The sequence below is a fragment of the Oncorhynchus gorbuscha genome, linkage group LG24 (genome assembly GCF_021184085.1).
Source record: "Oncorhynchus gorbuscha isolate QuinsamMale2020 ecotype Even-year linkage group LG24, OgorEven_v1.0, whole genome shotgun sequence".
Classification (NCBI taxonomy): Eukaryota; Metazoa; Chordata; class Actinopteri; order Salmoniformes; family Salmonidae; genus Oncorhynchus; species Oncorhynchus gorbuscha.
This window is the reverse complement of record NC_060196.1, coordinates 60996809-61021983: the sequence shown is the minus strand read 5'-3', so window position 1 is coordinate 61021983 and position 25175 is coordinate 60996809. Positions and strand designations below refer to the sequence as shown.

The window sequence follows — 25175 nt, the reverse complement described above, 5'->3', positions numbered from 1 at the left end:
TATATTGGGAATAGGTAGTGAATATATTGGGAATAGGTAGTGAATATAGGGAATAGGTCATGTATATAGGGAATAGGTCATGTATATAGGGAATATGTACTGTATATAGGGAATAGGTAGTGAATATAGGGAATAGGTAGTGAATATAAGGAATAGGTAGTGAATATAGGGAATAGGTACTGAATATAGGGAATAGGTACTGAATTTAGGGAATAGGTACTGAATATAGGGAATAGGTACTGAATATAGGGAATAGGTACTGAATATAGGGAATAGGTACTGAATATAGGGAATAGGTACTGAATATAGGGAATAGGTACTGAATTTAGGGAATAGGTACTGAATATAGGGAATAGGTACTGAATATACTGAATATAGGGAATAGGTACTGAATATAGGGAATAGGTACTGAATATAGGGAATATGTAGTGAATATAGGGAATAGGTACTGGGAATAGTTACTGAATATTATTTAAACTACACATATTGGATTGATCCCTACCAAATAACAGTGGAGATTGGTTTTGCTTGAGTTACATTTTTCCATGTGAAAGGTATTAGAGGGATCCTTAATCAGACACACCTCCTTACATGTGTGTCCCAAAATGGCACACTACTCCCTACATAGTGCACTACTTCAGACCAATTTAGGGAATAGGGTGCCATTTTGGGATGCATTCTTTGCGTGCATTGGAGTGAAAAATATCACAAAATATCAAAATACTTCCACTCATTTGATCCACATTTGGAACTCTGTTGTCCTTCTGTTGAATTTCAAACGCCAAATAAATTCATCCGGTTAAGACCACAAAGACACCACACGCCATTGGTTGAATGTAATAAATTACACATTTTTATTGTTGCACAAAATGTACAAAATAACAAGCAAATGGACAGCTCCCCTTTAGTGCCCCCCCTCCTAGATGAAGCCCCTTTAGCCCCCCCCTCCTAGATGAAGCCCCTTTAGCCCCCCTCCTAGATGAAGCCCCCCCTTTAGTCTCCCCTCCTAGATGAAGCCCCTTTAGTCCCCCCTCCTAGATGAAGCCCCTTTAGTCCCCCCCTCCTAGATGAAGCCCCTTTAGTCCCCCCTCCTAGATGAAGCCCCCCCCCTAGTCGCCCCCCCTAGATGAAGCCCCTTTAGTCCCCCCTCCTAGATGAAGCCCCTTTAGTCCCCCCTCCTAGATGAAGCCCCTTTAGCCCCCCCTAGATGAAGCCCCTTTAGTCCCCCCTCCTAGATGAAGCCCCTTTAGTCCCCCCCTCCTAGATGAAGCCCCTTTAGTCCCCCTCCTAGATGAAGCCCCTTTAGTCGCCCCCTAGATGAAGCCCTCCTAGATGAAGCCTCTTTAGTCCCCTATATGAAGCCCCTCCCCCCTCCTAGATGAAGCCCCTTTAGTCCCCCCTCCTAGATGAAGCCCCTTTAGTCCCCCTCCTAGATGAAGCCCCCTCCTTTAGCCCCCCCCCTAGATGAAGCCCCTTTAGTCACCCCCTTAGATGAAGCCCCTTTAGCCCCCCTCCTAGATGAAGCCCCTTTAGCCCCCCTAGATGGAGCCCCTTTAGCCCCCCTCCTAGATGAAGCCCCTTTAGCCTTTAGCCCCCCCCCCTAGATGGAGCCCCCTTAGCCCCCCCCCTCTCCTAGATGAAGCCCCTTTAGCCCCCTAGATGGAGCCCTCTTAGCTCCCCCCTCTCCTAGATGAAGTTTGAATTTTTTTGAAACATATGACTCACTACAGCAAGTCCAATGGTCCAAGCCAAGCCGTTGTATTTCTGAGAGAGACAACGCATACCCAATGTCAGCTTCACTGAACAATTAAAAAGGAATAAAACCACCTTTTATGTCAGAACTTTTACAACATGCCGTCTATATATTTATACAGAATATGCTTGTGCCACATACCCCTGTATAGAAAATACATTATGAGCTCAAATGAAGTTAGAATGAGGTTTATCGACATGGAAAGTACAACAATGCTTTGTAAAATCTCCTTTTGAAATTCTTTATTTTCAATACCCACTTATTCAGTGACTTAACTGTTTATTTGCCTCATACTAAAAGAAGAACTCTCTAGTGGATCAGAAGCACGCTTGTTATTGTTTTTGTGTATTTTATTCTGGAGGACCCGAGCTGGCCTTGTAGGAGCCTGATGAGAAAATACTCAGCTCGCTCACTTATTTACACTGTGAATCTCTGAGTGATCTAATGACTCTGCCTCTGTGTGTGTGTGTGTGTGTGTGTGTGTGTGTGTGTGTGTGTGTGTGTGTGTGTGTGTGTGTGTGTGTGTGTGTGTGTCTGCATGTATCTATCCTCTTATGATGTTGCCTTAGTCCCTCCCTGATAGGCTTGTCTCTGCCCTTCTCTTTATGTTTTCAATCAAATTATATTGGTCACATACACATGGTTAGTAGATGTGAGTGTAGCAAAATGCTTATGGTCAATATCTCCTTAAATAACCCCTTAGAGAGAGAGATCTAGTAGTCAGTCACTATCTCCTTAACCCCCTAAAGAGAGATATCTAGTAGTCAGTCACTATCTCCTTAACCCCCTAAAGAGAGATATCTAGTAGTCAGTCACTATCTCCTTAACCCCCTAGAGATAGATATCTAGTAGTCAGTCACTATCTCCTTAACCCCCTAAAGAGAGAAATCTAGTAGTCAGTCACTATCTCCTTAACCCCCTAAAGAGAGATATCTAGTAGTCAGTCACTATCTCCTTAACCCCCTAAAGAGAGATATCTAGTAGTCGGTCACTATCTCCTTAACCCCCTAAAGAGAGATATCTAGTAGTCAGTCACTATCTCCTTAACCCCCTAGAGATAGATATCTAGTAGTCAGTCACTATCTCCTTAACCCCTTAAAGAGAGATATCAAGCAGTGTTACAAGGCTTGTTGTAGTCACTATCTCCTTAACTCAATCCTCACCTTCTGATGATGCAGTAGTTTTGGCACTTGTTGTATGAAAAGTTGCATGAACTTTAATGTGGATCATCAAAAGGTTTTGGCACCATAAAGAGGTCCGAATCACAGACTCCATTTACGGCGTAACATTACATACTAGTGCCAAGAACACGCACAGCTCCCATGGTTACGATGCAAGTGGATGGGAGGGGGTGGGGTTAGGATCAATAGGAGTGGTTGTATGATGAGGAAATCAACATGGAGTGTCTGGGTGCATCTCAATACGCTAAAAATAGATTTCCCTCCATGTCTCCTTTCTGACTTTCCTTCATCTGCAAAGTGACTCATTTCTGGTTTGTATCCATCACATTAACGTAACACCTGTTTCAGTTCAGTGCAGATGAAGGAGAGGAAATGAGGAGAGGCTGAGGAGTGGAGGAAGCCCCTTTAGACGATTGGGATGGACCCTCAATGCAGAGACTGAGCCTAATCTACACAGGTGCCCAGTCCCAAACCAATACCTCATCCCGATCCCTAGGACCTTGTTGGCTACCTGACAGCTTGTTTGGATTTGTACTGCATATAACTCCAAGTCCTTTTAGATTGGAGGAGGCAGGACTTTTGGAAAGGGACAAGCTATTGGTTTGGAATCAGGCCGATTTGTCATTCCCAGTCTTATTCTTTAATGTTTGTAATGGAGCCTGGTTTAAATCTTTACAGTGGCTACTTCGAGACTAACAGACAGCGTTGTTTATATTCTACACCAGTGCAAAAATATTTTTCAGAATAACGTTGTTGTACGGAATATTAATCTTTTTGTGTTTATTTTCAGTCGTTTTCTTTTTTAGTTTAGTTTACTGACTGTAGATTTTCTAATATAGCTTTTTCCTTCTTCTTCTTCTTTAGTCTCATTAATATAGCTTTTTCCTTGTTTTTCTTCTTCTTTAGTCTCATTAATATAGCTTTTTCCTTGTTTTTCTTCTTCTTTAGTCTCATTAATATAGCTTTTTCCTTGTTCTTCTTCTTTAGTCTCATTAATATAGCTTTTTCCTTGTTTTTCTTCTTCTTTAGTCTTATTTCCATCTTGTAACACTTGTTTATTTATTTATTTTTGCTATTTTTCTCTTTAATATATATCTCTATAGTTTCTCTTCCTTCATTTTCTTTTTTACAAAATGGGAGACAGAATGATGAGCAACACATAGACTTGTTCTTTTCATCAGCGCTTCTTATCAGACCGGATCATTTTGCTTTTCATTCTTGTAAACAAACAGGATTCAGCACCACAGTTTGTTCACCCCTCGTTCTTCTTCATCTCCCTCCGTGTTCGCTATCTCATCTTCCTTCCCTCTCTCTGCTCCTCTCACTCTCATTGGAGAAGAGCCCTGATTTGTTTGGAGGTGCTGTCGTCGTTTAGATGTCGGGTCGTATACCTGGAGAGGAGGAGGAGGAGGAGGAGAAGAGGATGGGAGGAGGAGGAGGAGGAGGAGGAGGAGGAGGAGGAGGGGAGGAGGATGGGAGGAGAGGAGGAGGAGGAGGAGGATGGGAGGAGAGAAGAGGATGGGAGGAGGAGGAGGAGGAGGAGGAGGAGGAGGGGAGGAGGAGGAGGAGGAGGAGGAGGAGGAGAGGAGAGGAGGAGAGAAGAGGATGGGAGGAGAGGAGGAGGAGGAGAGAAGAGGATGGGAGGAGAGAAGAGGATGGGAGGAGAGAAGAGGATGGGAGGAGAGAAGAGGATGGGAGGAGGAGAGGATGGGAGGAGAGAAGAGGATGGGAGGAGAGAAGAGGAGGAGGAGGAGGGGAGGAGGAGAAGAAGAGGAGGGAGGAGAGGAGGAGGAGAGAGAGGATGGGAGAGAGAGGAGGAGGAGGAGGAGGAGGAGGAGGGAGGAGGAGGAGGAGGGAGAGGAGGAGGAGGAGGAGAAGGAGGAGGAGGAAGAGGATGGGAGGAGGAGGAGAGGGAGGAGGAGGAGGAGAGAAGAGGATGGGAGGAGGAGGGAGGAGAGAAGGGAGGGAGGAGAGGAGGGGAGGAGAGAAGAGGATGGGAGGAGAGGAGGAGGAGGAGGAGGAGAGAAGAGGATGGGAGGAGAGGAGGAGGAGAGAAGAGGATGGGAGGAGAGGGAGGAGGAGGAGGAGAGAAGAGGATGGGAGGAGAGGAGGAGGAGGAGGAGGAGGAGGAGAGAAGAGGATGGGAGGAGAGGGAGGAGGAGGGAGGAGGAGGATGGGAGGAGAGAAGAGGATGGGAGGAGGAGGGGAGAGAGAGGATGGGAGGAGGAGGAGAGGGAGGAGGAGGGAGGAGAGGAGAGGAGGAGGAGGAGGAGGGGAGGAGGAGAGGAGGGGAGGAGGGAGGAGAGAAGAGGATGGGAGGAGAGGAGGGAGGAGAAGAGGATGGGAGGAGAGAAGAGGATGGGAGGAGAGAAGAGGATGGGAGGAGAGAAGAGGATGGGAGGAGAGGGGAGGAGGAGGAGGAGGGGAGGAGGAGGAGAGAAGAGGATGGGAGGAGAGGAGGAGGAGGAGAGAAGAGGATGGGAGGAGAGGAGAGGATGGGAGGAGAGAAGAGGAGGGGAGGAGAGAAGGAGGAGGAGGAGGAGGAGGAGGGGATGGGAGGAGAGAGAGAAGGATGGGAGGAGGAGGAAGAGGAGGAGGGAGGAGGAGGAGGAAGGGATGGGAGGAGGAGGAGGAGGAGGAGGAGGAGGAGGAGGGAGGAGGAGGAGAGGAGGAGGAAGAGGATGGGAGAGAGAGAGGAGAGGAGGAGAGAGAGGAGGAGGGGAGAGAGAGAAGAGGATGGGAGAGGAGGAGGAGGAGAGAAGAGGATGGGAGGAGGGAGGAGGAGGAGGAGGAGGAGGAGGAGGGAGGGAGGAGGAGGAGGGGAGGGAGGAGGAGGAGGGAGAGGAGGAGGAGGAGAAGAGGAGAGGATGGGAGGAGGGAGAAGAGGATGGGAGGAGAGAAGGAGGATGGGAGAGAGGATGGGAGGAGAAGAGGGATGGGAGGAGAGAGGAGGAGGAGGAGAGGAGGAGGAGAGAGGATGGGAGGAGGAGGAGGAGGGGAGGAGGAGGAGGAGGAGGAGGGGAGGAGAGGAGGAGGAGGAGGAGGAGGGAGGAGGAGGAGAGGATGGGAGGAGGAGGGAGGAGGAGGAGGGAGGGAGGAGGAGAGAGAGGATGGGAGGAGGATGGGAGGAGGAGGAGGGAGGAGAGAAGAGGATGGGAGGAGAGAAGAGGAGGAGGAGGAGGATGGGAGGAGAGAGGAGGAGGAGGAGGGAGAGAGGAGAGAGGGATGGGAGGAGGGAGAGGAGGAGGAGGAGGGAGGAGGAGGATGGGAGGAGGAGGAGGAGGAGGAGAGAAGAGGATGGGAGGAGAGAAGAGGATGGGAGGAGAGAGGAGGGGGAGGAGAGAAGAGGATGGGAGGAGAGAGGAGGAGAAGAGGATGGGAGGAGAGAAGAGGATGGGAGGAGAGAAGAGGATGGGAGGAGAGAAGAGGGAGGAGGAGGAGGGGGAGGAGAGAAGGATGGGAGGAGAGGAGGAGGAGGAGAGGAGGAGAGAAGAGGATGGGAGGAGAGGAGGAGGGGAGGAGAGGATGGGAGGAGGAAGAGGAGGAGAGGAGGATGGGAGGAGAGGAGGAGGAGGAGAGGAGGAGGAGGAGGAGGAGGAGGAGGAGGAGGGAGGGAAGAGGATGGGAGGAGGAGGAGGAGGAGGAGGAGGAGGGAGGAGGAGGAGGAGGAGGAGGAGGAGGGGAGGAGAGGAGGGAGGAGAGAAGAGGGAGGATGGGAGGGAGGAGGAGGAGGAGGAGGAGAGAAGAGGATGGGAGGAGAGGAGGAGGAGGAGGAGGAGGAGGAGAGGATGGGAGGAGAGAGGAGGAGAGAGGATGGGAGGAGGAGAGAAGAGGATGGGAGGAGAGGAGGAGGAGGAGAGGGATGGGAGGAGAGGAGGAGGGGAGGAGGAGGAGAGAAGAGGATGGGAGGAGGGAGGAGGAGGAGGAGAGGAGGAGGAGGAGAGGAGGAGGAGAAGAGGATGGGAGGAGAGGAGGAGGAGAGGAGAGGAGGGAGGGAGAAGGGAGGGAGGAGGAGGGGAGGAGGATCGGAGAGGAGGAGGGGAGGAGAGAAGAGGAGGAGGGAGGAGGAGGAGGAGGGGAGGAGAGAAGAGGAGGAGGAGAGAAAAAGGATGGGAGGAGAGGAGGAGGAGGAGGAGGAGGAGGAGGAGGAGGAGGAGAGGATGGGAGGAGAGGAGGATGGGAGGAGAGAAGAGGATGGGAGGAGAGAAGAGGAGGAGGAGGAGGAGAGAAGAGGATGGGAAGAGAGAGGAGAGAAGAGGATGGGAGGAGGAGGAGGAGGAGGAGAGGATGGGAGGAGGAGGAGGAGAGGATGGGAGGAGAGGATGGGAGGAGAGGAGGAGGAGGAGAGGAGGAGGAGAGAAGAGGATGGGAGGAGAGAAGAGGATGGGAGGAGGAGGAGGAGGAGGAGGAGGAGGAGGAGGACGAGGGGAGGAGGAGGAGGAGGAGCAGAGGAGGAGGAGGAGGAGGAGGAGAGGAGAGGATGGGAGGAGAGAAGAGGATGGGAGGAGAGGATGGGAGGAGAGAAGAGGATGGGAGGAGAGGAGGAAGAGGATGGGAGGAGAGGAGGAGGAGGAGGAGGAGAGGAGGGAGGAGAGAAGAGGATGGGAGGAGAGAGGAGGAGGAGGAGGAGGAGGAGGGAGGAGAGGAGGAGAGGAGGAGATGGGAGGAGAGGAGAGGAGAAGATGGGAGGAGGAGGAGGAGGAGGAGGAGGGAGAGAGGAGGAGGAGGAGGAGGAGGAGGAGGAGGAGAGGATGGGAGGAGAGAGGATGGAAGGAGGAGGAGGAGAGGGAGGAGGGAGGAGGAGGAGGAGGAGGAGGAGGAGGGAGGAGAGAGGAGGAGGAGGATGGGAGGAGGAGGAGGAGGAGAGGAGAGGAGGAAGAGGAGGAGGAGGAGGATGGGAGGAGAGGAGGGAGGAGGGAGGAGGAGGAGGAGGAGAAAGGAGGAGGAAGAGGAGAGGATGGGAGGAGAGGATGGGAGAGAGGAGGAGGAGGAGAGATGGGAGGAGAAGAGGATGGGAGGAGAGAGGAGAAGGAGGAGAGGATAGGAGGAGAGAAGAGGAGGAGGAGGAGGAGGAGGAGGAGGAGGAGGAGGATGGGAGAGGATGGGAGGGAGGAGGAGGAGGAGGAGGAGGAGGAGGAGGAGGAGGAGGAGGAGGAGGAGGAGGAGGAGGAGGAGGGGATGGAGGAGAAGGAGGAGGTGTAGAGGATGGGAGGAGGAGGAGAGGAGGAGGAGGAGGAGGAGGAGGAGAGAGGATGGGAGGAGAGAAAGGGGGAGAGGAGGAGGAGAGAAAGACATGTGAGATGAGTATATGTACATACAAGCTACACTCTCTACCTCTCTCTGTCTGCCTCTCTGTCTGTCTCTGTCTACTCCCCCTCCCTCCCTCCCTCCCTCCCTCCCCTCCCTCCCTCCCTCCCCCTCCCTCCCTCCCTCCCTCCCCCCTCCCTCCCTCCCTCCCTCCCTCCCTCCCTCCCTCCCTCCCTCCCTCCCTCTCTCTCTCTCTCTCTCTCTCTCTCTCTCTCTGCCTCCCTCTCTCTCTGCCTCCCTCCTCTCTGCCTCCCTCTCTCCTCCCTCCTCTCTCCCTCTCTCTCTCTGCCTCCCTCCCTCTCTCCCTCTCTCTCCCTCTCTCCCTCTCTCCCTCTCTCTCCCTCTCACCCTCTCTCCCTCTCTCTGCCTCTCTCTCTCTCTGCCTCCCTCTCTCTGCCTCCCTCTCTCTCCCTCTCTCCCTGCCTCCCTCTCTCTGCCTCCCTCCCTCTCTCTCTCTCTGCCTCCCTCCCTCTCTCTCTCTGCCTCCCTCTCTCTGCCTCCCTCTCTCTCTGCCTCCCTCTCCCTCTCTGCCTCCCTGCCTCCCTCTCTCTCTGCCTCCCTCTCTCTCTCCCTCTCTCTCTGCCTCCCTCTCTGCCTCCCTCTCTGCCTCCCTCTCCCTCTCTCTGCCTCCCCCTCTCTCTCTCTGCCTCCCTCTCTCTGCCTCCCTCTCTCTCCCTCTCTCTCTGCCTCCCTCCCTCTCTCTCTGCCTCCCTCCCTCTCTCCCTCTCTCTCCCTCTCTCCCTCTCTCTGCCTCTCTCTCTCTCCCCCTCTCCCTCTCTCTCCCTCCCTCTCTCTCCCTCTCACTGCCTATCTCCCTCTCTCTGCCTCTCTATCTCTCCCTCTCTCTGCCTCTCTCCCTCTCTCTGCCTCTCTCCCCCTCCCTCTCTCTCCCTCTCACTGCCTATCTCCCTCTCTCTGCCTCTCTATCTCTCCCTCTCTCTCTCTCCCTCTCTCTGCCTCTCTCTCTCTCTCTCTCCCTCTCTCTATCTCTCTCTCCCTCTCTCCCTCTCTCTGCCTCTCTCCCTCTCTCTGCCTCCCTCCCTCTCTCCCTCTCTCTCCCTCTCTCTCTCTCTCTCTCTCTCTCTCTCTCCCTCTCTCCCTCCCCTCTTTCTCTGCCTCCCTCTGCCTCCCTCTCCCTCTGCCTCCCTCTGCCTCCCTCTCCCTCTCTCTCTCTGCCTCTCTCTCTCTGCCTCTCTCTCTCTCTGCCTCTCTCTCTCTGCCTCTCTCTCTCTCTGCCTCTGTCTCTCTCTCTCTCTCTCTCTCTCTCTCTCTCTCTCTCTCTCTCTCTCTCTCTGCCTCCCTCTCCCTCTGCCTCTCTCTCTGCCTCTCTCTCTCTGCCTCTCTCTCTCCCTCCCTCTCCTCCCTCCCTCCCTCCCTCCCTCCCTCCCTCCCTCCCTCCCTCCCTCCCTCCCTCCCTCCCTCCCTCCCTCCCTCCCCCTCCCTCCCTCCCTCCCTCCCTCCCTCCTCACCTCAGTGCGTTCAATAGTCCCTCCACACTGTTGGAAGGCTGTTCTTTCAGCACCTTGATGCAGCCCTTCATCTGCACGCACAAACACAAACCAAAGACACACACCACTTTAGACTAAGGTCATCACCCTACTTGAGGGCATCAAGGCATGTGTGGTCAGATAGAATCAGCATGTTAAGAGTAGAAACATGGATGTTTGTGTCTCTTACGTCTATTTTGGAGGTCTTGGCAAAGGCTCCTACAGGGTGGACATGGTCGTACAGAATGATCACTCCCACCATCACCCTCATACAGAACAACATGGTGTCTGTGTTGGTGAACCTACAACGGTACTCACTATGGAGAGAGGAGAGGGACGGAGGGGGAAGGGATCGGAGAGAGGTAGGTGGGGGGGAGGGAGGGTGAAAGAGAGAGGAAGGGGGAAAGGGGGTGGAGAGAGAGGGAAAGAGAGGCAGAGGGAGGGGTAGAGAGGCAGAGGGTGGGGTAGAGAGGCAGAGGGTGGGGTAGAGAGGCAGAGGGTGGGGTAGAGAGGCAGAGGGTGGGTGAGAGAGGCAGAGGGAGGGTGAGAGAGGCAGAGGGAGGGTGAGAGAGGCAGAGGGAGGGTGAGAGAGGCAGAGGGAGGGTGAGAGAGGCAGAGGGTGGGTGAGAGAGGCAGAGGGTGGGTGAGAGATGCAGAGGGAGGGTGAGAGAGGCAGAGGTAGGGTGAGAGAGGCAGAGGGAGGGTGAGAGAGGCAGAGGGAGGGTGAGAGAGGCAGAGGGAGGGTGAGAGAGGCAGAGGGAGGGTGAGAGAGGCAGAGGGAGGGTGAGAGAGGCAGAGGGAGGGTGAGAGAGGCAGAGGGAGGGTGAGAGAGGCAGAGGGTGGGTGAGAGAGGCAGAGGGTGGCAGAGGGAGGCAGAGGGAGGGTGAGAGAGGCAGAGGGAGGGTGAGAGAGTGAGGGGGTAGAGAGGCAGAGGGTGGGTGAGAGAGTGAGGGGGTAGAGAAAGGGAGAGAGAAAGAGAGCGGGATTGTTATTGCTTTAATCAGCTTTAAGGCGCTGGTGTTCTTTTGATAATGACTTTTATGATAATGAGTTATCATGCCAATGTGTCAACAGCAACCTTGGGAAAATCCTCTGCATTATCATTAACAGCAGAGTCAGTGAAAACAATGTACTGAGCAAATGTCAAATTGGCTTTTTTACCAAATTACAGACCACGTTTTCACCCTGCTCACCCTAATTGACAAACAAACCATACCAAAGACAGTCTTCTCCAAGCTTTGTTGATTTCAAATTTTTTTTTGACCCAATTTGGCGTGAGGGTCTGCTATACAATTGATGTAAAATGGGTTGAGGTCGGAGGTTTACATAAACTTAGGTTAGAGTCATTAAAACTGGTTTTTCAACCACTTCTTGTTAACAAACTAGTTTTGGCAAGTCATTTTTCCAACAATTGTTTACTGACAGATTTTTAAAAACTTATAATTCACTGTATCACATTTCCAGTGTGTCAGAAGTTTACATACACTAAGTTGACTGTGCCTTTAACTTCTTTGGGACCAGTATTTGGGATAGGGGCAGTATTTTCACTTCAACTTATTTGGCAGGCGAAACCCTGAGGACAAACCGTTCAGAGTTTTGTTTTGTTTTGAGGTCACTCTCTCTTCAATGGTTTTCATTGGGATTTCTGAGGGACCTTCTTGCAGTTCCTACCGCTTCCACTGGATGTCAGCAGTCTTTAGAAATTAGTTGAGGTTTTTTCCTTTGAGAAATGAAGAAGTAAGACTGTTCAGAACGAGGCTCGAGTCTCTTTGTTAGAGGCTCGTGACCTGAAAGCACGCTCCACTTTGTTTTCCTCCGGTATTGAACACAGTATATCCCGTCTTCAATTTGATAAAAAAGTTTATTTACGTAAGAAAATACCTAAAGTTGTATTACAAAAGTAGTTTGAAATGTTTTGGCAAAGTTTACAGGTAACTTATGAGATATTTTGTCGTCATGTTGAGCAAGTTGGAACCTGTGTTTTTCTGGATTTGTGTCGCGCCTGCAGGGGTTGAAATATACTTTTCTCTCTTTGTTTACTATCCTCAGATAATAGCATCGTTTGCTTTCGCAGTAAAGCATTTTTTAAAATCTGACACGTTGGCTGGATTCACAACAAGTGTAGCTTTAATTTGGTATCTTACACGAATGTGTGATTTCATCAAAGTTTCATTTTATAGTAATTTATTTGAATTTTCACTGGATGTTGGCCAGGTGGGACGCTACCATCCCACATATCCCAGAGAGGTTTTAAACAGCTTGGAAAATTCCAGAAAATTATGTCATGGCATTAGAAGCTTCTTATAGGCTAATTGACATAATTTGAGTCAATTGGAGGTGTACCTGTGGAAGTATTTCAAGGCCTACCTTCAAACTCAGTGCCTCTTTGCTTTATATCATGGGAAAATCAAAAGAAATGAGCTAATACCTCAGAAAAACATTGTAGAACATTGTAGACCTCCACAGGTCTGGTTCATCTTTGGGAGCTATTTCCAAATGTCTGAAGGTACCACGTTCATCTGTACAAACAATAGTACTCAAGTTTAACCACCATGGGAACCACGCAGCCGCCATACCGCTCAGAAAGGAGATGCGTTCTGTCTCCTAGAGATGAACATACTTTGCTGCGAAAAGTGCAAATCAATCCCAGAACAACAGCAAAGGACCATGTGAAGATGCTGGAGAAAACAGGTACAAAAGTATCTATTGCCACAGTAAAACGAGTCCTATATCGACATAACCTGAAAGGCCGCTCAGCAAGGAAGAAGCCACTGCTCCAAAACCACCATAAAAAAGACAGACTACGGTTTGCAACTGCACATGGGGACAAAGATCGTACTTTTTGGAGAAAAGTCCTCTGGTCTGTAGCTCAGTTGGTAGAGCATGGCGCTTGTAACGCCAGGGTAGTGGGTTCGATTCCCAGGACCACCCATACGTAGAATGTATGCACACATGACTGTAAGTCGCTTTGGATAAAAGCGTCTGCTAAATGGCATATATTATTATATTATTATATTATGATGAAATAAAAATAGAATTGTTTGGCCATAATGACCATCGTAATGTTTGGAGGAAAAAGGGGGAGGCTTGCAAGCCTAAGAACACCATCCCAACCGTGAAGCACAGGGGTAGCAGCATCATGTTGTGGAGGTGCTTTGCTGCAGGAGGGACTGGTGCACTTCACAAAATAGATGGCATCATGAGGGTGGAAAATTATGTGGATATATTGAAGCAACATCTCAAGACATCAGTCAGGAAGTTAAAGCTTGGTTGCAAATGGGTCTTCCAAATGGACAATGACCCAAGCATACTTCCAAAGTTGTGGCAAAATGGCTTAAGGACAACAAAGTCAAGGTTTTGGAGTGGCCATCACAAAGCCCTGACCTCAATCCTATAGAAAATGTGTGGGTAGAACTGAAAAAGCATGTGCGAGCAAGGAGGCCTACAAACCTGACTCAGTTGCACAAGCTCTGTCAGGAGGAATGGGCCAATATTCACTTAACTTATTGTGGGAATCTTGTGGAAGGCTACCCGAAACGATTGACCCAAGTTAAGCAATATAAAGGCAATGCTACCAAATACTAATTGAGTGTATGTAAACTTCTGACCCACTGGGAATGTGATGAAAGAAATAAAAGCTGAAATAAATATTTTTTTCTACTATTATTCTGACATTTCACATTCTTAAAATAATGTGGTGATCCTATCTGACCTAAGACAGGGAATTTTTACTAGGATTCAAGGTCAGGAATTGTGATAAACTGAGTTTAAATGTATTTGGCTAAAGGTGTATGTAAACTTCTGACTTGAACTGTATCTACGAATAAGGTGAGGGCACTAGAACAGTCTGCAGCACCCAGCCTCACCCTACTAGAATCTGAAGTCAGATGTCTATTGTTTGTTGATGATCAGGTGCTTCTGTCACCAAACAAGGATGGCCTACAGCAGCACCTAGATCTTCTGCACAGATTCTGCCAGACCTGGGCCCTGACAGTAAATCTCAGTAAGACCAAAATAATGGTGTTCCAAAAAAGGTCCAGTTGCCAGGACCACAAATGCAAAATCCATCTAGACACCTTTGCCCGGGAGCACACAAAATACTATACATCCCTCGGCCTAAACCTCAGCGCCACAGGTAACTTCCACAAAGCTGTGAACGATCTGAGAGACAAGGCAAGATCCTTCTATGCCATCAAATAAATTTGGCATACTAATTTGGTTCTAACAAAAAATACTTGAATCAGTTATAGAACCCATTGCCCTTTATGGTTGTGAGGTCTGGGGTCCGCTCACCAACCAAGACTTCACAAAATGGGCCAAACACCAAATTAAGACTGCATGCAGAATTCTGCAAAACACCAAATAATGTGTGCAGAGCAGAACTAGGCAGACACCCGCAAATGATCAAATTTCATAAAAGCTGTTAAATTTTACAACCACCTAAAAAGAAGCAATTACCAAACCGTCCATAACAAAGACATCACCTACAGAGAGATGTAGGTGAGAGATGTAGGTTCACAAACAGACCCCACAGAGCCCCAGGACAGCAGCACAATTAGACCCAACCAAATCATGAGAAATCAAAAAGATAATTACTTGACACATTGGAAAGAATTTACAAAAAACAGAGACAACTAGAATGCTATTTGGCCCTAAACAGAGAGTACGAAAGTACATTTGAAAACAAACCCAATTTTGATAAACTCCCATATCTACTGGGTTAAATACCACAGTGTGACATCACATCAGCAAGATTTGTGACCTGTTGCCACAAGAAAAGGGCAACCAGTGAAGAACAAACACCATTGTAAATTCAACTGATATTTATGTTTATTTATTTTCCTTTTTGTACTTTAACTATTTGCATATGTATACACTGTATGTAGACATATGTCACTTGATTTGGAAATGTTGACATATATTTCCCATGCCAATAAATCCCTTCAATTGAAATTGAATTGAGAGGGAGACGGGGGATATGGAGAGAGGAAGAGGGGAAGAGAGGGATAAAGATAAGAGGTAAAAGGAAGACTATGAAAATATGGGGAAAACGATTCAGCTTTGACTTGGCCTGAAGGTCATAAGATGACATGACATGACGAGAGAAGGAAAGAGGATGGAAAGAGTAGAGCTAATCACACAGCAAGAGAGACAGTAAGAAATAGAGAGGTGGAGTAAAAGAAGGAGAGAATGCAGAGAGGGATTGAAAAAGAAAGGACTAGAGAAAGAGAGGACTAGAGAAAGAGACTAGAGAAAGAGGACTAGAGAAAGAGGACTAGAGAAAGAGGACTAGAGAAAGAGGACTAGAGAAAGAGGACTAGAGAAAGAGGACTAGAGAAAGAGGACTAGAGAAAGAGGACTAGAGAAAGAGGACTAGAGAAAGAGGACTAGAGAAAGAGAGGACTAGAGAAAGAGAGGACTAGAGAAAGAGAGGACTAGAGAAAGAGAGGACTAGAGAAAGAGAGGACTAGAGAAAGAGAGGACTAGAGAAAGAGAGGACTAGAGAAAGAGAGGACTAGAGAAAGAGAGGACTAGAGAAAGAGAGGACTAGAGAAAGAGAGGACTAGAGAAAGAGGACTAGAGAAAGAGGACTAGAGAAAGAGGACTAGAGAAAGAGAGGACTAGAGAAAGAGAGGACTAGAGAAAGAGGACTAGAGAAAGAGGACTAGAGAAAGAGACTAGAGAGAGAGGACTAGAGAAAGAGAGGACTAGAGAAAGAGAGGACTAGAGAAAGAGAGGACTAGAGAAAGAGAGGACTAGAGAAAGAGGACTAGAGAAAGAGAGGACTAGAGAAAGAAAGGACTAGAGAAAGAAAGGACTAGAGAAAGAAAGGACTAGAGAAAGAAAGGACTAGAGAAAGAAAGGACTAGAGAAAGAAAGGACTAGAGAAAGAAAGGACTAGAGAAAGAAAGGACTAGAGAAAGAGACTAGAGAAAGAGACTAGAGAAAGAGACTAGAGAAAGAGACTAGAGAAAGAGACTAGAGAAAGAGACCAGAGAAAGAGACTAGAGAAAGAGACCAGAGAAAGAAAGGACTAGAGAAAGAGACTAGACTAGAGAAAGAGACTAGACTAGAGAAAGAGACTAGAGAAAGAGACTAGAGAAAGAAAGGACTAGAGAAAGAAAGGACTAGAGAAAGAAAGAGACTAGAGAAAGAAAAGACTAGAGAAACAGAGGACTAGAGAAACAGAGGACTAGAGAAAGAGAGGACTAGAGAAAGAGAGGACTAGAGACAGAAAGGGACTAGAGAATGAAAGGACTAGAGAAAGAGAGGACAAGAGAAAGAAAGGACTAGAGAAAGAGAGGACAAGAGAAAGAAAGGACTAGAGAAAGACACGAGAGAAAGAAAGGACTAGAGAAAGACAGGACTAGAGAAAGACAGGACTAGAGAAAGACAGGACTAGAGAAAGACAGGACTAGAGAAAGACAGGACTAGAAAAAGAGAGCTACTCACGGGGTCTCCAGCATGACGCGACACACACAGGCCATGGTGCTCAGACAGTCTGTGGTGTCTTCAATGGGTAAGGTCTTATTCTGTAACACAGACAGCAGGGGGAGACAGAGAGTAAATACCTACGCTGGCCCCTGGGGGGAGATGGAGAGTAAATACCTACGCTGGCCCCTGGAGGGAAACAGAGAGTAAATACCTACGCTGGCCCCTGGGGGGAGACAGAGTAAATACCTACGCTGGCCCCTGGGGGGAGATGGAGAAAAAACCTACGCTGGCCCCTGGGGGGAGATGGAGAGTAAATACCAGGCTTGGGGTGTGATGAGGCTAGTTTAGGGTGACTTGGGTTGTAGTGAGGCTAGTATAGGGTGACTTGGGGTGTGGTGAGTCAAGTATAGGGTGACTTGGGGTGTGGTGAGGCTAGTATAGGGGGACTTGGGGTGTGGTGATGCTAGTTTAAGGTGAAGACTCTCTTCAGTAGGTCATATGATTGAGTGTAGTCTGGCCCAGGAGTGTGAAGGTGAACAGAAAGGCTCTGGAGCAACGAACAACCCTTGCTGTCTCTGCCTGGCCGGTTCCCTTCTTTCCACTGGGATTCTCTGCCTCTAACCCTATTACAGGGGCTGAGTCACTGGCTTACTGGTGCTCTTCCATGCCGTCCCTAGGAGGGATGCGTCACTTGAGTGGGTTGAGTCACTGATGTGGTCTTCTTGTCTGGGTTGACGCCCCCCCCCCCCCTGGGTTGTGCCGTGGCAGGGATCTTTGTGGGCTATACTCGGCCTTGTCTCAGGATGGTAAGTTGGTGGTTGAAGATATCCCTCTAGTGGTGTGGGGGCTGTGCTTTGGTAAAGTGGGTGGGGTTATATCCTGCCTGTCTGGGGGTATCATCGGATGGGGCCACAGTGTCTCCTGACCCCTCCTGTCTCAGCCTCCAGTATTTATGCTGCAGTAGTTTATGTGTCGGGGAGCTAGGGCCAGTCTGTTATATCTGGAGCACTTATCCTGTCTTATCCGGTGTCCTTTGTGAATTTAAGTATGCTCTCTCTAATTGTCTCTTTCTTTCTCTCTCTCTCGGAGTACCTGAGCCCTAGGACCATGCCTCAGGACTACCTGGCCTGATGACTCCTTGTTGTCCCCAGTCCAACTGGCCGTGCTGCTGCTCCAGTTTCAACTGTTCTGCCTGCGGCTATGGAACCCTGACCTGTTCACTGTGATTACTATTATTTGACCATGCTGGTCATCTTTGAACATAATAATTATAATCTTATAATTATAATTATAATCATTATAATCTCCACCCAGCACAGCCATAAGAGGACTGGCCACCCCTCATAGCCTGGTTCCTCTCTAGGTTTCTTCCTAGGTTTTGGCCATTCTAGGGAGTTGTTCCTAGCCAGCGTGCTTCTACACCTGCATTGCTTGCTGTTTGGGGTGTTAGGCTGGGTTTCTGCACAGCGGATGTAAGAAGGGCTATATAAATACATTTGATTTGACTTGGGTTGGTAGCTTTCGTAAAGACTAGTATTGGCTCTTGTTTAAGGGGGCAGGAGTTGGCGCTAGTTGTCATTAAGAACCAGAGGGAGGGGTGTGATGGGGGAAGGAGGTAGGGACTAGAACGAGGGGACAGGGGACGTGACCCCTGACTGACCTCTGACACAAACTTGGTGGTGGCGTTACTCAGGGTCTTCAGCATGGGCGTGGCCTCGGCGTAGAACAGAGACATCCGATTGGCCATCTCATTGTTCACCTCGTTCTCTGCCTCCAACTGCAGCAGAGAGAGATGGTTTTGAACAAAGCAACATTTGCATATTTGGCACAGGATTCCACTTTAACTGATGTGACATCATTCAATACTTTTCCTGTTTGCAATTCATTAAAGCAAACTCTGTGGTGATGAGTAAACACTGTGGTGATGAGTAAACACTGTGGGGATGAGTAAACACTGTGGGGATGAGTAAACACTGTGGGGATGAGTAAACACTGTGGTGATGAGTAAACACTGTGGTGATGAGTAAACACTGTGGTGATGAGTAAACACTGTGGGGATGAGTAAACACTGTGGGATGAGTAAACACTGTGGTGATGAGTAAACACTGTGGGGATGAGTAAACACTGTGGGGATGAGTAAACACTGTGGGGATGAGTAAACACCGTGGGGATGAGTAAACACTGGGGATGAGTAAACACTGTGGTGATGAGTAAACACTGTGGGGATGAGTAAACACTGTGGTGACGAGTAGCTTTTATCTTTTTCACATGTGACTATGGTAACAGTTTGTAATGAACACTGTTACCCTAGCAACTGCCTGACAGATTAGCCAAGTGATCCAGGTTAAAGGCACCATTGTAGCACAGGCCAACATGTCCTTACCTGCTGGTTGTTCAGCCTGTTTCTACTGATTGTCCTCCTGTAGTAGCTGAAGTCATTCTGAATGGCTGGGTTTGTCATCTATAGGGGGAGGGGGAAAGGAGAGAGGGAGGGAGTGAGAGGGAGGGAGGGGGAGACAGAGAGAGAGGATGAGAGAGGGAGGTGGGGAGAGAGGAAGGGAGATGGAGGGGGAGAGGAAAAGGGAGGCGGTGGAGAGAGAGGGTTAGGGAGGGGGAGAGGGAGGTGAGGGGAAAGAGGAGGGGGGAGCGAGACAAAGATGGACAGTGGCTAGAATAAGTACAGTTAAAAAACAGTACTTTATACTCTTAAGATGACCTAGTGTCCCACTGAAGGACAACAGGAAGGAGAGAAAGACTGGTCATTCACAACAGGAAGGAGATAAAGACTGGTCATTCACAACAGGAAGGAGATAAAGACTGGTCATTCACAACAGGAAGGAGAGAAAGACTGGTCATTCACAACAGGAAGGAGAGAAAGACTGGTCATTCACAACAGGAAGGAGAGAAAGACTGGTCATTCACAACAGGAAGGAGAGAAAGACTGGTCATTCACAACAGGAAGGAGAGAAAGACTGGTCATTCACAACAGGAAGGAGAGAAAGACTGGTCATTCACAACAGGAAGGAGAGAAACTGGTCATTCACAACAGGAAGGAGAGAAAGACTGGTCATTCACAACAGGAAGTAGAGAAAGACTGGTCATTCACAACAGGAAGGAGAAATACTGGTCATTCACAACAGGAAGGAGAAATACTGGTCATTCACAACAGGAAGGAGAAATACTGGTCATTCACAACAGGAAGGATAGAAAGACTGGTCATTCACAACAGGAAGGAGAGAAAGACTAGTCATTCACAACAGGAAGGAGAGAAAGACTGGTCATTCACAACAGGAAGTAGAGAAAGACTGGTTATTCACAACAGGAGGAGAAATACTGGTCATTCACAACAGGAAGTAGAGAAAGACTGGTCATTCACAACAGGAGGAGAAATACTGGTCATTCACAACAGGAAGTAGAGAAAGACTGGTCATTCACAACAGGAGGAGAAAGACTGGTCATTCACAACAGGAAGTAGACGTATGTATAGGAAAGGGATATGAAGTGTTATGAAGGTAAGGACCACTACCCTCCCTCCCTCCCTCCCTCCCTCCCTCCCTCCCTCCCTCCCTCCCTCCCTCCCTCCCTCCCTCCCTCCCTCCCTCCCTCCCTCCCTCCCTCCCTCCCTCCCTCCCCCTCCCTCCCTCCCTCCCCTCTCCTCCCAATTCCCTCCCTCCCTCCCTCCCTCCCTCCCTCCCTCCCTCCCTCCCTCCCTCCCTCCCTCCCTCCCTCCCTCCCTCCCCCTCCCTCCCTCCCTCCCTCCCTCCCTCCTTCCCTCCCTCCCTCCTCTCCTCCTCCCAATTCCCTCCCTCTTTCTCTCCTCCTCCCAAATCCCTCGCTCCCTCCCCTCCCTCCCTCTTTCTCTCCTCCTCCCAATTCCCTCGCTCCTGCTCCTCCTCACTTTTAGTTCGTCGAAGCTGAGGGTGAAGTGGAGTATCTCAGCGAACTGTTTGGCCAGGGCCTGTTCTCTCTCTAGGTGCTGCATGGGAGCGTAGGGAGGGCTCGTCAGCGCCTCCAACAGGCTACGCAGGGCATTTTCTACAAAGACACATGTACATAACGTTAGTATCATTACCATTAGTATTCAGTCAGCTGATCATGTAAGTTTTCATAAGAGCTAGTGGCTCCTCAGAACGGTCTTATAGCCACATTACACACATGCAATTCATAAATAGTATTGTCTGCATTCCTGTGTCCTTGTCCTAATCATATCCCTTACTATGGTGTCCATTCGCATGCTATTGAACCCAGACCACGGTATAGATGCATGTAGCTCTGTCAAAGTAATGGCCCAGCCTGTCCCGTGGGGACCAATCCCTTCCCTCTGCATCATTAACTATTCAACAGCTCTTCTATAAATACAGTACTGATGTGTTTTATCTGAGACGGCCTGGATAGAAACTCCACTCTCCCTCCTCCGGCTGCTAGCTCAGAGCTACTGGAGCATAGATATATAATTAATAGACACTCCACTCTATCTCCTCCTGCTGTTGGCCCATAGCTACTGGAGCATAGATATATATAATTAATAGAAACTCTAATCTCCCTCCTCCTGCTGCTAGCTCAGAGCTGCTGGAGCATAGATATATAATTAATAGAAACTCCACTCTCCCTCCTCCTGCTGCTAGCTCAGAGCTACTGGAGCATAGATATATAATTAATATAAACTCTAATCTCCCTCCTGCTGTTGGCCCATAGCCACTGGAGCATAGATCTATAATAGATTTTAAAAAGTCTAATCTCCCTCCTCCTGCTGCTAGCCCACTGGAGAGCTACATAGATATCCAGTATACTAGATAGATGTATAATAAGTAGATATAGAGTGAGTAGAGAGAATGTTCCTGTGGGTTAGGGGTGTACTGCTTGCGTCACCTCTCAGACTGTTGTGACTTTTCTCAGTTTTCTAAACAGGTAGCAAATGGTACATCCTTCCTCATCACAGAGCCACTGTATGGGAATTCTACGTATTGTATTTCTATCATCAGTAGAGTACTGCCGTCTTCGCGTGTGCTTCAGTAAACTGCAGGAGAGGAAGACGAGGATGTGGAGGGGACTGGTGAAGGTCTGCGTTACAGGAGAGGAAGATGAGGATGTGGAGGGGACTGGTGAAGGTCTGTGTTACAGGAGAGGAAGAGGAGGATGTGGAGGGGACTGGTGAAGGTCTGTGTTTCAGGAGAGGAAGATGAGGGGACTGGTGATGGTGAAGGTGGAGGGGACTGGTGAAGGTGGAGGAAGGACTGCGTTTCAGGAGAGGAAGATGAGGATGTGGAGGGGACTGGTGAAGGTCTGCGTTTCAGGAGAGGAAGATGAGGATGTGGAGGGGACTGGTGAAGGTCTGTGTTACAGGAGAGGAAGAGGAGGATGTGGAGGGGACTGGTGAAGGTCTGTGTTTCAGGAGAGGAAGATGAGGATGTGGAGGGGACTGGTGAAGGTCTGCGTTTCAGGAGAGGAAGATGAGGATGTGGAGGGGACTGGTGAAGGTCTGTGTTACAGGAGAGGAAGATGGGGATGTGGAGGGGACTGGTGAAGGTCTGCGTTTCTTCTTGTAGTCAAACATCGTGAGAGTCTAATTCGCTACTTCCTGATCCAGCTCCCCTTCACCTGGACGAGGAAGTGTTTAAAGGCACTGTGTTTAGTGTGAGAAGTGTGTAGGGTCTGTGTTTAGTGTGAGGAGTGTGTAGGGTCTGTGGTTAGTGTGAGGAGTGTGTAGGGTCTGTGGTTAGTGTGAGGAGTGTGTAGGGTCTGTGTTTTGTGTGAGAAGTGTGTAGGGTCTGTGTTTAGTGTGAGGAGTGTGTAGGGTCTGTGTTTAGTGTGAAAAGTGTGTAGGGTCTGTGTTTAGTGCGAAAAGTGTGTAGGGTCTGTGTTTAGTTTGAAAAGTGTGTAGGGTCTGTGGTTCGTGTGAGAAGTGTGTAGGGTCTGTGTTTAGTGTGAAAAGTGTGTAGGGTCTGTGTTTAGTGCGAGGAGTGTGTAGGGTCTGTGGTTAGTGTGAGGAGTGTGTAGGGTCTGTGTTTAGTGTGAGGAGTGTGTAGGGTCTGTGTTTAGTGTGAGAAGTGTGTAGGGTCTGTGGTTAGTGTGAAAGTGTGTAGGGTCTGTGGTTAGAGTGAAAGTGTGTAGGGTCTGTGGTTATTGTGAAAGTGTGTAGGGTCTGTGGTTATTGTGAAAGTGTGTAGGGTCTGTGGTTAGTGTGAGAAGTGTGTAGGGTCTGTGTTTAGTGTGAGGAGTGTGTAGGGTCTGTGTTTTGTGTGAGAAGTGTGTAGGGTCTGTGTTTAGTGTGATAAGTAACCATCTCTCTCTCTCTCTGTCTCTCTCTGTCTCTCTCTCTCTCTCTCTGTCTCGGCTCAATGACCGCGTTCTGTTGTTGCCTTAGCAACTGCTGCCTGCCTGCTAGGTCAGGCTACTGCAGAGGAGGAAAGAGCTGTGTGTGTGTGCATGTATGTATGTGTGTGTGTGTGTGTTTGCGTGCATGCTTGTGTGTGTGTCACCCACCCAGTCGGAGGGAGAACTCGTAGAAGCGTTTGAGCTTGGCCACCAGGGGGCAGACTGCGTTCCAGGCCTTCTCCTGTAACTGCAGATCACCTGGGTTCTGGATGGCCTGGAGAAGGAGAGGAAGATGACGACAGAGGAAGAGGAAGAGAAGAAGAAGAAGGTGAGGAAGATGACGACAGAGGAAGAGGGAGAGAATAAGAAGGTGAGGAAGATGACGACAGAGGAAGAGGGAGAGAAGAATAAGAAGGTGAGGAAGATGACGACAGAGGAAGAGGGAGAGAAGAAGAAGAAGGTGAGGAAGATGACGACAGAGGAAGAGGGAGAGAATAAGAAGGTGAGGAAGATTACGACAGAGGAAGAGGGGAAGAATAAGAAGGTGAGGAAGAGGACGACAGAGGAAGAGGGAGAGAAGAAGAAGAAGGTGAGGAAGATGACGACAGAGGGAGAGAATAAGAAGAAGGTGAGGAAGATGACAACAAAGGAAGAGAAGAAGGAGAGGAGAGGAAGTAGAGTTCTGGTCTCTGGAAACTTCGAAAACACAATCCACAATTTCGGGAAATATAGAATGTTCATCTGGAATGGAAAGCAGTATTTCTAACATTAAAAGGATTTCCTTCCTTAAATCATCACTGATCTGACAGGCCTGGATTAGTGAGAACCATATGTGATAGATTATTGATTACATCAAGGTCTATGCTGTCCATAAAAAAATATATCTTTGAATGGAACGTAAACTACAGCAGGAGGCTAGTACTATACTATACTATACTATACTATACTATACTATATATACTACTATTACGCTATAGAGCGATCAAAGCTGAACCGCCATGCTATTCTCTTCTCAGTGGTCGTTGATACAGGAGTGGGAATTGAAGCCCCTGGTTCCCTGTCTGGTGTTGATAATAGCAATGGTTGTGTGTTCTGTGTTTTGATGCCTGGCTGACCACCTAGGCTGCTTTGAAGTCTGTGATGTGAGAGAGATCACAGTTGTGTGTGTGTGTGTGTGTGTGTGTGTGTGTGTGTGTGTGTGTGTGTGTGTGTGTGTGTGTGTGTGTGTGTGTGTGTGTGTGTGTGTGTGTGTGTGTGTGTTACACAGCTGAGCAAACCTTTGAACTTGACTCAACACCACCCATCCACCACACGTTAAAGACCAACGTTTGAACAGTATAACTGTTTGATGAACCGTTAGTGTAACGTTTGTGGCCGTGTGGCTTGTGTGTGTGTGTGTGTGTCTCTAATTAAGAGACGCACACAGCTGGTGAACAATAACATATATAGAAATATAATAACATAAAAAACGGGAGAAGGAATATATTCAGGTAAAGTATTATTTGTGAATAGTCATTTGTGTGTATCAGAATAGCAGGCTACCTATTGCAATTTGGTTTCATTTGTTACAGCACTAAACGACATTAACAAATATTCATATTCTGTTTAGTCGTCGTTGTCCCCCCCCTCCCTACACACACACACACCCCTCCCCTCACCTCTCGTACCTCCTGCCCCCCTCCCCCACACACACCCCCCCCTCACCTCTCGTACCTCCTGCCCCCCTCCCCCACACACACCCCTCCCCACACACACACACCCCTCCCCTCCCTACACATACACACACACCCCTCCCCTCACCTCTCGTACCTCCTGCCCCCCCCCCCACACACACCCCTCCCCCACACACACACCCCTCCCCTCACCTCTCGTATCTCCTGTCCCGCCCCCCTCCCCGCACACCCCCTCCCCTCACCTCTCGTATCTCCTGTCCCCCCCCTCCCCACACACCCCTCCCCTCACCTCTCGTATCTCCTGTCCCCCCCACACACCCCTCCCCTCTCGTATCTCCTGCCCCCCCCACACACACACCCCTCCCCTCTCGTATCCCCCCACACACCCCCTCCCCTCACCTCTCGTATCTCCTGCCCCCCCCACACACACCCCTCCCCTCACCTCTCGTATCTCCTGTCCCGCCCCGTTGTATGATTGTAGTTCAGCCAGGATGCCGTGGGCCTCCTCCAGGACAGCACTGACCTGGTTCCATACCGCCGTCTCTGCCTCCGTAGGCTGGGCATCTGGAGGAGGGAGAGGAGCATGATGGGACATGGAGTTTTGGAGGGTAGGGTTGGGGTTGAGAGTAGAGAGGAGCATTATGGGAAGTTTAATTTTGGAGAGGAGAGTATGTGTGGGGGGGTTCGGTTTATAGGACAGGGTGTGTGGGGGGATTGTGGTTTAGGTTATAGGACATGTTGTGTGGGGGAGGGATTGGGGTTTAGGTTATAGGACAGGGTGTGTGTGGGGGGATTGGGGTTCGGTTTATAGGACGGGTTGGGGTTGAAAGGGGAGTAAGGGGAAGGGTGTTTAGTGACCGAGGGAGGATGAGGATTGAAAGAGAATTAGGACGAAGATCTTTGCAATATAAATATATATCTGTACAGTCACGACACACCGCAGAGGTCCAGGTCTTGACATGAGATATGTGTCTGTACAGTACCTCCACTACAACAGTGGATTATTCTGTCCTATCCCAGACAG

General features: G+C 49.3%; 1 protein-coding gene across 7 annotated transcripts in view; it reads right to left on the bottom strand.

Moving 5' to 3' along the window:
• Positions 1-1980: 1980 nt before the first annotated feature.
• The window catches only part of LOC124013240 (CYFIP-related Rac1 interactor A-like), a 112850-nt gene continuing 89655 nt past the window's right edge, over positions 1981-25175 (bottom strand). For all 7 annotated transcript variants that reach the window (XM_046327493.1, XM_046327494.1, XM_046327496.1 and 4 more), the window contains 9 exons: positions 24594-24715; positions 22647-22752; positions 20062-20198; positions 18547-18624; positions 17824-17940; positions 16182-16261; positions 9919-10045; positions 9711-9781; positions 1981-4325 (listed from right to left, as the gene is read on the bottom strand). In XM_046327493.1, coding sequence (XP_046183449.1) covers positions 4262-4325; positions 9711-9781; positions 9919-10045; positions 16182-16261; positions 17824-17940; positions 18547-18624; positions 20062-20198; positions 22647-22752; positions 24594-24715 — 902 coding nt within the window. In that variant the 3' untranslated portion in view covers positions 1981-4261. The remainder of the gene's footprint in view (positions 4326-9710; positions 9782-9918; positions 10046-16181; positions 16262-17823; positions 17941-18546; positions 18625-20061; positions 20199-22646; positions 22753-24593; positions 24716-25175) is intronic.